This window comes from Camponotus floridanus, unplaced genomic scaffold (assembly GCF_003227725.1).
Source record: "Camponotus floridanus strain SB8 unplaced genomic scaffold, Cflo_v7.5 scaffold27, whole genome shotgun sequence".
NCBI classification, from domain to species: domain Eukaryota; kingdom Metazoa; phylum Arthropoda; class Insecta; order Hymenoptera; family Formicidae; genus Camponotus; species Camponotus floridanus.
The window spans coordinates 1,756,112-1,770,000 of record NW_020229403.1 but is presented as its reverse complement, the minus strand read 5'-3'; the positions used below and the strand labels follow the sequence as shown (position 1 = coordinate 1,770,000).

Below are 13,889 nucleotides of genomic sequence, written 5' to 3'. Positions count from 1 at the left end.
ATTTTGGTATCGACCTCGTGACCTACTTCTCGCCCGGCACTCTAACAGCGATTATATTTTTCGCGACACTTGTATATATTTCTCTCTCTCTCTTCCGTCCCCCCTCCCCGATTTCTTCCCCTCGGTGTCGCTTTCTTCCGCGAGAGATTCGTTCTTATATTGTATATATCGGAGTACAGAGAGTAACCGCTCATACATACATTTAACCGCGCCTTTGACGTGCTCGTATACCGCACTTACGTGTGATCGTATCGCGAGATCGGAAACCCGAGACGTTCTAAATAGACACTAAGGCATCTATGCTCCATACGAGGGTGGTATAAGAAAATCTCTACGACGAGAACTACGATGCACGCTCGATAAGGAGGTGCCACTTAAGAGAGAGAGAGATGGACTAAGGAACACATAATTATTCTCCTCTTTTCATTTCTGTCTTTTTTTTCTTCTTTTTCTTTTACGTTTGACACTCTACTGCGCGCGGTCGCGATTTTTATTATTCTCCGTGTGCTATCTCACTCCCGTTGCCGTTTTTTTCGAAATGTCGCGCGCTCCCACGTCGTTAGGACCTTATTCCTCCCAAAAAAGTCCATGGGAGCGAGAGGAAACGATGCGGCGCCTCCGCGGGGCCCCGATAGCGCGGGCCCCCTCCCCTACATCCTTACGACGACGTGCCTCGCGAGCCACGGTTGTCAAGTGTCAGCGATCGCCGGTTCACAATCTCGCGGCGAACCGGAGCGTCTTATTGATCACCGCTTCGACTGCCTTCGCTTTCGTGCACGCACCACCGGCCATCGTCCTGTCGTCCTTCGTGTCGTCGTCGTCGTCGTCGTCGTCGCCGCCGTCGTTCCGCATCCACCGCATCGGCCCCGCGCGGCGGGGGTGCACGGTGCCGGAAGCGCGTACTAGCTCCGACCAGCTGCTGCTGCTGCCGCTGCTACTGTTGTTGCTACTGCTGCTGCTGCTGCTGCCGCCGTCACTCCTCCGTTCTTGCTGGGTGCGTTAGCGCTACCACCCTTGATGCGACCGCACGTCAGGGACGATCGTTATTACGGGACATTGAGTCTCTAGTAGCGTAGGAATCGTGCACGACATCTCGAACTTCCCGCGGGATTCCTCGCAGATGACGGAAATCATTTTACGCGACTGCGGCCTCTCCTTCTTTCTCTCTCTCTCTCTCTCTCTCTCTTTCTCTCGCGGTGTCTCTCTCTCTCCCGTTCACGGTATACGTCGATGTTTACGCGTCTTCTGTACAATGTATGCGTTCGCTCGAGCAACACTAATCGTAGAAACGAACGGTGATCCCGCGAGCGATCTTATTAACGCCCAATCAGTTCCGTCTTCCGGATCGCTCGTGTATTCCTTCGACGCGAGGATCGCGCTCGCACAAGTGACAGCAGCACGTCCCTCGTGTCGCTCCACGCGACGATGCGCGAGAATCGAACCTGATGGAGTCGCCGCGAGGATTCCGCCTCGACATCACCGCGATGCGTCTCCGAGCATCCCTCGCTTCCTCCAAGTTTCGCGACAAGGTTCGTCTTCTTCCCCGACTGTCTCTGACACTCTGGCGCGTGTCCGTTCCTTCCGGAACGCGGAAGATCAACAGCGGGAGAAAATTTCGAAAAAACCCAGATCGAAGCTTCGCTTTTCCTCCTCGTGCTTGCTCCGAACGTCGACAACGACCACCGATGGCGACTCCCGACTCGAAGCTCTCACTTTCACGCTTCCACCGTCCCGTCCCTTCGATCACTTTGCTTTCGGGGTCTTTGGGTTAGGACGCGTCGCCGTGTGTGCGTGTGCGTGTTCCATTTTTCATCCTCCTCCGGTCACGACGGCGCGCAACCACCACCCTTAATCGGCCGCGACACGATGCACCTCGGGAGAGGCGCAGTCCCCGGCCGAATCGCGCGAGTCGACTAACTGACAGTTGCGGGACGGGGGTGGTGGTGGTGATGGTGGTGGTGGTGGTGGTGATGGTGGTGGTGGTGGTGGTGGTGGTAGTGGTGGTGGTGATGGTGGTGGCGACGACGGCGGCCGTCGGTGAGATCCGACGATTTCCTCGACGCGGGCGACGCGACAGAGGTCGAAGCCGGAGCCGTGACTCTCGGGGAAGCTGCCCCCGCGACAGAGCGGCAGACTGGGTGTGAACACCCCTGTGCGTGCGTGCGCGTTGATGGACGGCGGCGGCGGCGGCGGCGGCGGCGGCGGCGGCGGCGGCGGCGGCAGCCCTGCTGACACACACGTCGCTCCTCCTGCTCCGGTTGGAGCCGGCGCCGCCTCCGACCCTCGCCACGGAGCGGCGTCAGCGGCGCGCGGCGTCATCCCCCGATGGTTGGAAGCAACCCCCGATTGGCGATAATTCGAATGATTCTCGACCGCCGCGAATCTTCGCGATGCTCGCCGAACGTGACGACCGAGGCGTTGTTTGCTCTGCATGTTGACGGAATATTGTGATTATTGAAATGGAATCTCGTCATTGTTATGTTGTCTCGTTTCATTTGATTGCTAAAAGAGATTTGATTAGAAAATAAATGTCACTCACCCAATCTCTCGGCGAATATCTCGAATTTTTCGCTCGAAGCGGGAATGGAAAAAGAGACTTGAAGAAATGGCGCACTTTAAAAGGTAACGTGGAGGGCGCTGTGTCTCAAGGCTGCCGCCAGCGATATCTATCGTAAAGAGGGAAAAGCGTCGATGTGTGCATCTTATCGATTGTAGTAAATAAGGAAATCAATCTCGCGAATATAAAAAAATATATCTTAATTTTTATGAAAATTAAAAAAAAAAACATTTTTTAAAAATTATATTTAAAAATCACATTGCAACACATTATTTCTTTGTCCTTTATGATTCATTGTTTTCTGTTTGCATAAAATATTTTTAAATTGAGTGTTACGTTATTTCTACACACACACACATGTTTATTAACTAAAATGAATGAAGTAACTGGGTATAAAAACGTAATCAGAGAAATTGTTATACTATTAGAATTAATTAGAATTAATTATGAAATTACGAAATATATATATGAATATTAAAAATACACAAAGATCTTCGATTTATTAATAAATTAATTTGTGTTAATAAACACGAAAGCATTATATTAAATATAATGCATAAAACAAGAATGTAAGATTATTTCGTGATAAAAAATATACGTGCGAATATATGTTGCGAATATACGTGTGTTGGAGATTTTATTAAATATACATACATATAAAAATCAACTGTATTATTAATCAAAATAACACGATATTTTTTGCTTATTGTAATCTACATTTTATACCTTGTTCGAGTTTTCAATATTTTCGATAGTATTTCGATATTAAATTCCGATATTATTCTTCCATTTCTTTCTACAAATGTACAAATGTAATTTTTTTATTTACTGTAATAAAAAAATCGATAAAAGATCAAATATTTCAAGTTTGTGTTACAATATGTTGCGTTTGTGCGTATGTGTATCTAGAATTTCAAATATTCTATATATTAAATTTGCGAATATTAGATCATCTTCTCTCTCTCCCTCTCTCTGAACAATATTGGATCCCCGAGATATTTACACAAGAGAATTCTCTATACTCAGAAGAGGATTCTCACTTACACTCACATTGATAATAGAATAGAAAACTTATATATTACTTTCGTTCTTCCCCTAACTCTCGCCATGCAGTAAGAAATTCACAGTACCATGTATTTTTGAGAACTTTCTTTTTCGAAAAGACATCATAAATTCGTTATATGAAATAAATTGAAAAAAAAACTTTAAAAAATACATATGCTAATTCTTCGTGATTTACATGAGATATTTATAAAAAACTCATATTTTTAAAAAACTCTATTCGATCTCTGAGATTAAACTGATAAATTCAAGACTTAGCAAACATTAATCGCAAATAATTATCGAATGTTTGACGTCAATCTATATCAATGTTTACGGATTGGAAAATAATTTTTATATAATTCACGATATTTCTAAATAACGTGAATTATATTTCAAATATACATATTAAAAATTGTTCATCGAGTTTTATTGCAATAAAGCAATAGACATGCGTGTTTAACGAGAATTGCGTAAACTGTCAAATTTCAATGCACTATACCTTATACTGAAGAATGATTCTTCAAAGTCTCAAATGTCTCGTGTTTGAAATTTGTAGCCCAAATATTTTAATAATACGATTTCTTGACTTTAATCGGTTGTAATTCTCTCTTATGGACTCGAATTGTCTAAAAACAGATTTAAATATTAGGGGAATTATTTGTGAATAGATATAAACACATACACAATTCAGAAATTTGGAGCAAAGATTAATGTACTTTTATTAAGCTAAAATACACGTATGCCTGTTGTATACCTGTTTATCCCTGGGGATCTGTGAGAGTTTTCTACGTTCCTGCAGATACACGTGTACGGGAAACGCGTGCAAACTGAAGGCGAGACAAAGAGAGAAGCAAGACCAATGTAAGATCAATATAGGGGATGTTAGTTTGGTAACTGCCTTTCTGGGGTCTCTCGCCTCCTCCTCTTCTCTCTCTTTCTCTCATCATCGTTTTCCATCAGCCTCCGTCTTCTGTAATTACATTATTGCAGAGAATCAACGTCGTCCCATTGTCTGCAATCGACAGTACCGTTTAACTTTGAGTACGAATTAATAGTAACTTACAGGCTATCTCACAAGTATGTTCGACGCTGAATTCACAGTAGTTCTCGTACCGCGAAAACTAAAATTGAATTAATTGTTCTCTCTCTCCCCCCTCTCCTTCTCTCTCTTTTCTCTCTTGCTTCTACAATTCTAATTTAATTTCTATAAGTAAATAATACATAAAATGTATATTTTTCCACGTATAAGATTACGAGTTATGACGAGGCTCAAATTTTGCAACTTGCTTTGTGACGCGATATGTGCACTTTTCTAAACGCAACGCACTTTTTTCCTACACAATAAATGTAATTTTCTACACTAATAATTATACTGTGGGTATTTTTATTAAGAGAATTTAAATCTTGGCATGCGTTATAATTGATCATCTTTCGATTACTTTATAACATGTTATATATAAAAGTTTCATCATCTTCGAATATAAACATATACTTGAAAATTAATTAATTTTTATATTCAAAATTGTAGCTTTTACTACCACCATTTCAAGAAACGTCGAAATGAGATATCGATAATTTCACCGAAATGTCGCTAAAGATTAGCGTGAATTTATTGAAATATATTACGTATTATAATGAGATGATATAGTGAAACAAAAAATTGCAAAACCAAATACGCTGATTCTACATATTAATTCGATAACAACACATACATATATGTAGATATATCGCTATTTTTCCAACTTGATACAAGGAGAGGAAACATGATATGTATGATATCTGAAAAAATCCTCTAAATAAAAAAGTATTTGTACAAGATCGTAATTACGAAAGAAAGAAAATAAAATGAGATAAACTACATGAAATAATATCAAATCATTAATAATGTTGAATAAATGTAAGTCTTGACGCAAAAGAGAATTTATCGATATACACATAACTAAGTTATATAACCTAATATACATACGCTACTCATATTTCAGGAGGAAGATACAGGAAAATGTGTATAAATATGAAATATAAATATAAGAGAGATAATTCGATATTCGATATTCGATATCTATCTTCGACCAATCATCGCACACGTTCGGCGCAAGCGCTCCATCTATCGTGGTTTCGCTGGCAGCAGCAAAAAATTATGACAGATTAGCAGCTGACAGAGATTAAGTGGGAGTTGCTTATTGTTTAAAGACCAGCTGCGTCAGACGATGCGTTTTCGATGACGTTTTTCATATACTTTTTAGATAGAGTTTTATTACGCATCGTTTTTGACACATGAAAAATTAGTCTCTCTCGTGTCATTTATTCCTGTGATACGGAATAAAACGTGTACATTATATTAAATCAACAGGTAAAATTCGTTTGAAATAATAATGCAGAATTCGATTTAATTCGCACACAACTCTTTGTTCTAATTTCTACATAATCATGTTGATTGATTAAAATACAGCATCTGATATTAATGGACATATCATTTTTTGTTCTTTATAGACGAGATGCTTTCATACACCATATTTGTGATTCTATCATTTATCTCCACTGCATTCGGATATGTGATACATTATCAGCCAGAAGCTGTACATCTTTCTTATGGTGGTGAGTTTTATTATGATGATACGTATATAAAATTGCCAAACTCTTTAAATGAAATATTGTAATCTGAAACAAATGTGTTATGTTTAGTTCCAAGTACTAGTTGAATACTAGTAAGATAATTTACTAATTTGAATAATAACGACTAAAAATATAATTAATATATGGTATGTATATCATTTTCAGATAAAATTCATGACATTGTTGTCACTTGGAGCACAAAAAGCGATACAAAAGAGTCAATAGTAGAATATGGTATAGGTGGATTTGTTTTGCGAGCTGAAGGAAATTCTACTCTTTTTATCGATGGCGGAAAGAAAAAACAGAAACAGTACATTCACAAAGTATGGCTAAAAAATTTAACGCCCAACAGCAAATATAGTAAGATATACATTGCTTACTTTACTATTCATTATTGTTTAAAGTTATGTTAAGGCTTTAATAAACTTTTACCATGTGTCAAATAGTATATCATTGCGGCAGCCACTATGGATGGTCAAATGTATTTTATATGAGAACTGCGCCCAAAGACTCCACAGATTGGTCGCCGCAAATAGTTATCTTTGGTGATATGGGTAATGAGAATGCACAGAGTTTATCGCGCTTGCAGGAAGAGACAGAACGTGGTTTATACGATGCTGCTATTCATGTTGGCGATTTTGCTTACGATATGCACAGTGACGATGCACGCGTAGGTGATGAATTTATGCGGCAAATTGAATCTGTTGCTGCTTATATACCATATATGACTGTGCCTGGGAATCATGAAGAGAAATATAATTTCAGCAATTATAGGTACATGCTTGAATGATTTACGCACAACTTGTTGCCGATATTTTATTTAATACTTGAAAAAAATGTAATTCTATTTCAATATCTTCTAGGGCTCGTTTCACGATGCCAGGTGATTCGGAAGGCTTGTGGTATAGCTTCGATGTAGGTCCTGTACATTTCGTAGCTATAGAAACTGAAGCTTATTATTTCATGAATTATGGTATAAAACAATTGATTAAACAATACGAATGGTTGGACAATGATCTAAGAGAAGCAAATAAACCTGAGGCAAGGTATACCGTCAATTAGACAATGATTAAAATGATAAGGGGATTGATAAAAAATTTATGTTTACAGGGCTCGCAGACCTTGGATAGTAGTATTCGGACATAGACCAATGTATTGCAGTAATGCAAATGCGGACGATTGCACTAATCATCAAAGTCTGATTAGAGTCGGATTGCCATTTTTAAATTGGTTTGGATTGGAGGACCTGTTTTTCAAATATAAAGTAGATTTGGAAATCTGGGCACACGAACACAGTTATGAAAGAATGTGGCCCATGTACAACTTTCAAGTAATTGTTCAACCAATCGCATCATTTATATATTTTGGGAAAAGTTTGCGATTAATAATAATGAAAATTATCATTATATATAGGTATATAATGGTAGTTACGAAGAACCATATAAAAATTACAAAGCACCTGTGCATATAATTACTGGATCAGCTGGTTGCAAAGAAGGACGAGAGAAATTTGTTCCCGATCAACCAGCATGGTCCGCATATCGCAGCTCGGATTATGGATATACAAGAATGAAAGCGTTCAATAAAACTCATTTGTATCTAGAACAGGTATGATTGCAACAAATTTCGAATATTCCTTTTTCGTAACAAAAACTATTTTGTCAATAAAACTTTTTTGTTTTTGTTATGGATAATAGGTATCCGATGATAAAGAAGGTGCTGTTCTAGATAGAGTTTGGCTCGTGAAAGAGAATCTTTTCCCACAATACGTAAAAGTTTTTCCTTTAGAATAATATAAATATGATTTTAATTATTTTAGCCATATGTGACAAGATAGAAGACACAGACATGAATATATTAAAAAAATTTTTCAAGCAAAATTGTTAATAAAATTTTTCTTTCACTTTGACTGTATATGTATAATTGTACAATTATAATTCAATTTTTTAGTACATATTTTACGTAGGTTAGATAATATTAGGATCGAAACGTATCACGAACAATAAAATATTAGCGTGATTTGCATATGAATAAGTAAAAAATTAGCAAATGCAAAAAACGTACAATATAATCCTTTAATTGTTAAAATATAAATATATATATGTATATATATATATATATATATATATATATATATATAATTATTATATATGTATTATATATGTAATATAGTATTAATATATATAGTATTTTAGAGTGTATAAGATTTCATATCCTTCTAACTCTCATAATTAATTACTATTCAATGATACGTACATAACAAATAGCCTTGACTGTTTATCAGGAAATCTTTTCGATTTAAAATTTGTATATAATTAGACATGTGTGAGTTTCTCGAACTTTTACATATCACATATCTTGCAACTTTACTATTTCGAATAGAAGTCATTCAAGCTTGTGTCGAAACGCTCTTATAATTGTACGATAAATATATTTTCCACCTAAATAAATGTTTAAACCTGTAGCTTTTATGTATTCTGCGGATTCATGAATTTTCAAAAAATACGAAAATAGTTTATTTAAGTGATATACAGTAAATCCTGATAGGTAAAAATAGGATAATGGTACACATGATTATGTGATTATTCTATATTTTTATATTTGCATTTGAATGTAATACATTATTTGCACTAGGGAATAATCGTTCACTAGGCACTTTGATCACAATTATTGCACAACTCATTTTGTGCCAATACTGCAGTCTAGCAACGATTTCAGTTTTATGACATGAGTAAGGAAGAAAAAGATTTACATATTTTTTTCATCCTCCAGTAAAGAACTATTTTTATACAACTATTATATTCAAAAACAATATTTCTAGATTATTTTGAAGGGGAAAAAAAAGAAAAAACTTTTTTTTAAGGATAAAAACGTGTGTATGTATAATGATGCAAATGAAGTTGAAAATATTATCTTCTATTATACGCGATATAGAATATTGATAGATTTTATGATTTAAAAATGAAGGTACTGCTTCTCAATATATATTGCTTGTCTTCCTTCATACTCAATAAAGGAAGACAAGCTGTAATATATTGAAAAGCAGTACCTTAATGCTCTCATTTCTTTAGATTCTAAGCTATACTGAATAACTATGGAATTGAATGTCTATTATGCTTAAGCTTCTTAAGCTCATAATATAAGCTCATGATCCAATGATTAAAATATCCAATTGCAAGTAATACAACAGAAAATTTAAATTTTAAACATTTCCTCCCCCCCTATTTACACAGCACATGTATATTCCAATAAGTTAAAATATTTTAATACCTCGAAAGTTTTATCTCACATATAGAGAGAATAGAAAATAGAAAAGCTGAAAATACTTAAGCTACAAGTTTCTTTTAAACAACTCTCCTATTATTCCGAGCAATATTCCAAAAATAGTCGAACGTTTCTTTCAAATAAGTGCTCCAAACTTTATACAATTCACAATTTTCGATTACTCGCACATCTCCAATTATTACCAGTCATAATAATGACAATCCTCATAAGGCTAAAAAAGTGACAAATTTATACAATAATTCAATTAAAGCTGATATTTTACTACAATTCTACTTTCGCAATGGATAAACCATTATTTTTCATCTGGCTTTTTGCCAGTTATTTTTTTTACTTTGGCATCTGCCTAACAGTCATCTACTGAATAAAAAAAAAAATAAAAATAAAAAAAGAAGGGAAAAAAAAGAAAAGAAAAAAAGATCAGGAACTATCCTTCCATAAATAAGATAATAAACAGTGATAACTTGGAAAGTGTCAAGTGCAGCTTTTGTTAAACACAGATTTTTATACTTACGATTATCGCACATTCCTTGACGACAAGAAAATTATTCAATATTCACAATATATCTCTCTCAAGGAGTTTTAATTAATTCGATTCAATTAAAAACGTAATTTATAATCCCTGTCATATTCCTTCATACGCAGCAAATATTTATCATACTATATATCTCGACCTAATCTTATAGTATACATTTTGCCATATACAATTTTAGTGATTAATAATTATGTGTATAGGTGTTATATGCGAGCGCACACTTATACGCATAAATCTAATTTGCCATTGGAGATATGTAACAATCTCTTAGATGCATAAAAAAAGCATCATAAAGAAAGATAATTTTATTGATTTGCCTATCATCGGGAAAGTTTTAAGCTTTGTAGACAATTGTCAGATACATGTTGTAATTGAATGTTTTTGCTCGAGATTTTTCATGCATTAATAAACCACACATCTCATTACATTAATTAAGCAAGACACTTGACACTGTCAGTGATTAATAGAGACAATGGAAGAAGTTGCTGCAGAATGACTTTCTTGATACGAAAATTGCGGAAAATGTTCTTGTTCTTCTGCTATAGAATTTAAACCTCCTCCACTACCTAAACAGCCCTGATCCGGGGGCGTAAGTTCAACACTTTCGCCAGTAAATTCACTATCAAAATATCGAGTGTCAATATCTGAAGTCACTTGCGGTTTAAAAGGTGGAGGAATCTTCTTTTGGACCAGATCCGTCCAATTGATACACGAAAAAAATGCGTGATTCATGATGTCTTTCGCATCATTGGGTCCGCCACCTAATCTTCTACTTGGATCCTTTATTAACAAACCTAAAAATAATTCAAAAATGAATTCTCTCAAAAACATGTAATTATGATCATTAAAGTAACACTCACCACCAAGCATATCTCTTGCTTCATTACTAATCGTCCTAGGAAACCTTACTTCTTCCAATAAAATAAGCGTAAATAGCTTTTCGTGATCTTTGTTATAAAAAGGTAATCGACCACACATCATTTCATACATGACTACACCCACACCCCACCAATCCACAGCTCGTCCATAATCATTATCTTCGAGTACTTCTGGTGCCAGATATTCTGGTGTTCCGCAAAATGTCTTTGTTGTCCTTCCTGTATATAAATACCATAATCAATTATATATATTGAAGTTTATTCATATTTTATTAAAATTCTTATTCCTTAGACTTTAAAAATATGATACAAACCATACGTAATGTCTTCTTTACATAAACCGAAATCAGCAATTTTTATATGCCCATCTTTGTCCAAGAGAAGATTTTCTAATTTGAGATCACGATATATAATACCTTGCGAGTGCAAGTAACCCAGAGCGGATATAATTTCTGCGCCGTAAAATCGAGTACGATCTTCACCAAATACTCGTGACCGACTCAAGTGAAAAAATAATTCACCACCATTTACATATTCCATAACAAAACACAATCTATCTGCTGTTTGAAAACTATATTTTAAAGACTGAAAATATTAAAAAATATATATGTTAATTATAAAAATGCAAACAATTCTTAAATAATGAAATTATTACGGAATATATATTTAATAGTCAATAATAATATCTATAATGATAATAATATACATGTTCATATTAACGGCATCTTTTGTACAATCAACGTACAATTAAAAAGGGATGATTAGTAGTGCGTAATACTCTGTTTTCAGTAAGTGTGTGCGCCACTTCATCCTTACGAATAATAACTTCTTTTCTTAAAATTTTAATAGCATATAAATGTCCCGTTGCTTTCTCTCTACAGAGAATTACCTTCCCAAAGGTCCCTTTTCCCAAAACTTTTAAAAATTCGAAATTTTCAAGTGTCTGAAACACATGAAGAGAAATTTATAAATAAGAAATACTTGTGAACTTATACATACATACATATATATATATATATATATATATATATATATATATATGTATTTATATATACACACAAATACAAGCACGCAAGTACACGCTCACGTGAACACACACACACACACCCACATACATACACATATATAGAATACTCATATAGAGTGCGTTCGACAAGCATGCTTTTAGCGCCATGAGCGTGTTATCTTTGTTCAACTTTCACTAAATAACAAAGATAAAACAACACTTTTAACGCATAAAAGTGACTACGCAACCTCTCAATACTCAGTAATGTGTTTCCTAAAAATGATAAGATAATCTATGTATATAAATGAGGGAGAGGGAGAGAGAAAGAGAGAAAGAGGGAGAAAGAGAGAGAGAGAAATATCCGATAACTTACTACTTTCTTTTTGCCAGTGCTTTTACTACTTGAAGTTCCTTGGACACTGAATTTTGCTGATAATTCATCAATACTACCACCATCTATATCTGTAGATACAACACCTAAAGAGCTACAAGAATCAGACCTAGCACCTATTGACGATTCCATATCAACATCTTCCGAAGAGGAAGATTGTTGCATTTGGGGTTGTTCATGCTGCTGATTTTCTTCATTTGCTAATCTATTTGCTACATATCTGTAAGGAAACAAAGAAACAAATTGTATATGAATATGATATACAATATAGAATATTGTTGTACAAATATCATATATAATATAGAATCCAATATTTTAAAGCTTAAGAGATTAATGTCAAACCTGATTGCTGCTACCCAGTCTTCCCTATCTTGTTCAGTTTCTACATGAAATGTCCTTTCAATTACAGTTGTCCATTGCAGGCCTCTAATAACAAATGTATACGGTTTAGGTCTATCCACTGACATTATTTGGCATCCACGTACTGTAAAATTATTTAATGGCTGCGTAGATGTTTGCGTAGCCATTTGTGGATCAGGTTTTGCCTTGAATCCGACCAGAGCACCATCGTCTCTCAAGACAAAATATCTCGACCTCCAATTTTTAATATGTTCACCTATAAATAAATAATTTAACATTATTTTCTATAAATCTAGAAAGATTGCAAAGAAAATAGCTTCTGCTTAACATTTAATTTGAATTACAAAAAGAAAAACCAAGTCCTTCAAATATATATAGGATACCCTGAACATTAAACATCTTATATCTTTATTCAAAAATTATCACTCGAATCTTATTTATCGCATCCAATATGAAATTTCTAACTAATATACAGGATATTGGAACAGGATTACTATCATTCAAGACATAAGATTAGAACGAAATAGCGATATCAAGGAAAGATCAATAGACGCTCCGATGTTTGTTATGTTTTGTTCTGTAAAACGCGCATCGCGATAGCATCGATAAGCACGAAAATGCAAGCAGCGGGCCTCCAACTATCGCGAGGACGTCGGTGTCGAAGAGAACACGAGACACGAGACTCGTAATCCAGATTCTCTCATCGCGAATGTCGCGGATAAAAGCGCGCTTTAGACCCGGTGTCACTCTCCACGTTCCTCGACATCAACGAGAAGGGGATGCCTCGGAGCACGCGTTCGTGACGCATAAAGCCCCGCGCGTCGAGAGAGTGACACGCGACAATCACGAGACGACGCATTGCGCGAGTCGCGCGAGCCGAGTAAACATTGCGCAAGACGTAAATATTATGAAGGGGTCGCGGCGTAATAAGCGGTACCGCGTTTCTGGAGCCAGCCCTCCTTGACGATTCGATGGCCGCCGACGCTGTTGCCCGCGCCGCTGTTGCTGCTGACGCTACCGCTTCCGCTGCCATTGCCACTGCCGACACTGACACCGCCGCCGCCGCCGCCGCCACCGCCGCCGCTACCGCTGCCGCTGCCGCCGCCGCCGCCGCCGCCACTACCGCTATCGCTAACACCGCTACCGGACGCTGCGACGTTCATCGCCGCGTCCCCCATCGCTCTTTCGTCTTCGCGGACTCGTCAATGTCCCGCCGATGCTCC

The 13,889-nt window shown here is 36.8% G+C and overlaps 3 protein-coding genes and 1 long non-coding RNA gene across 5 annotated transcripts in view; 1 reads left to right on the top strand and 3 right to left on the bottom strand.

Annotated features, from left to right (window-relative positions):
* LOC105251499 overlaps nt 1–2,175 on the bottom strand; it is a 62,906-nt gene extending 60,731 nt beyond the window's left edge. For both annotated transcript variants that reach the window (XM_025409597.1, XM_025409598.1), the window contains exon 1: nt 1–2,175. This exon is cut by the window's left edge and continues 359 nt beyond it. The gene's annotated coding sequence lies outside the window, so the exon portion shown is untranslated.
* Nucleotides 2,176–2,200: 25 nt separating this feature from the next.
* LOC105251493 lies at nt 2,201–4,803 on the bottom strand. The gene is made up of 5 exons (XR_889208.3): nt 4,665–4,803; nt 4,356–4,571; nt 4,101–4,227; nt 2,540–2,666; nt 2,201–2,427 (listed from the first exon to the last, which is right to left on the bottom strand). It is a non-coding gene; the product is annotated as an uncharacterized LOC105251493 (long non-coding RNA).
* Nucleotides 4,804–5,740: 937 nt separating this feature from the next.
* LOC105251494 (acid phosphatase type 7) lies at nt 5,741–8,123 on the top strand. Its single transcript, XM_011258350.3, has 8 exons — nt 5,741–5,951; nt 6,092–6,196; nt 6,380–6,574; nt 6,661–6,988; nt 7,078–7,260; nt 7,325–7,544; nt 7,628–7,822; nt 7,912–8,123. Exons 2-8 carry the CDS (start codon nt 6,097–6,099, stop codon nt 8,005–8,007), a joined length of 1,317 nt encoding a protein of 438 aa, XP_011256652.1. The 5' UTR covers nt 5,741–5,951; nt 6,092–6,096; the 3' UTR covers nt 8,008–8,123.
* A 2,198-nt stretch (nt 8,124–10,321) lies between these two features.
* Nucleotides 10,322–13,854, bottom strand: LOC105251500 (RAC-beta serine/threonine-protein kinase B). Its single transcript, XM_011258356.3, has 7 exons — nt 13,604–13,854; nt 12,649–12,922; nt 12,289–12,526; nt 11,655–11,852; nt 11,224–11,494; nt 10,892–11,128; nt 10,322–10,825 (listed from the first exon to the last, which is right to left on the bottom strand). Exons 1-7 carry the CDS (start codon nt 13,842–13,844, stop codon nt 10,485–10,487), a joined length of 1,800 nt encoding a protein of 599 aa, XP_011256658.2. The 5' UTR covers nt 13,845–13,854; the 3' UTR covers nt 10,322–10,484.
* Between the last annotated feature and the right edge of the window lie 35 nt (nt 13,855–13,889).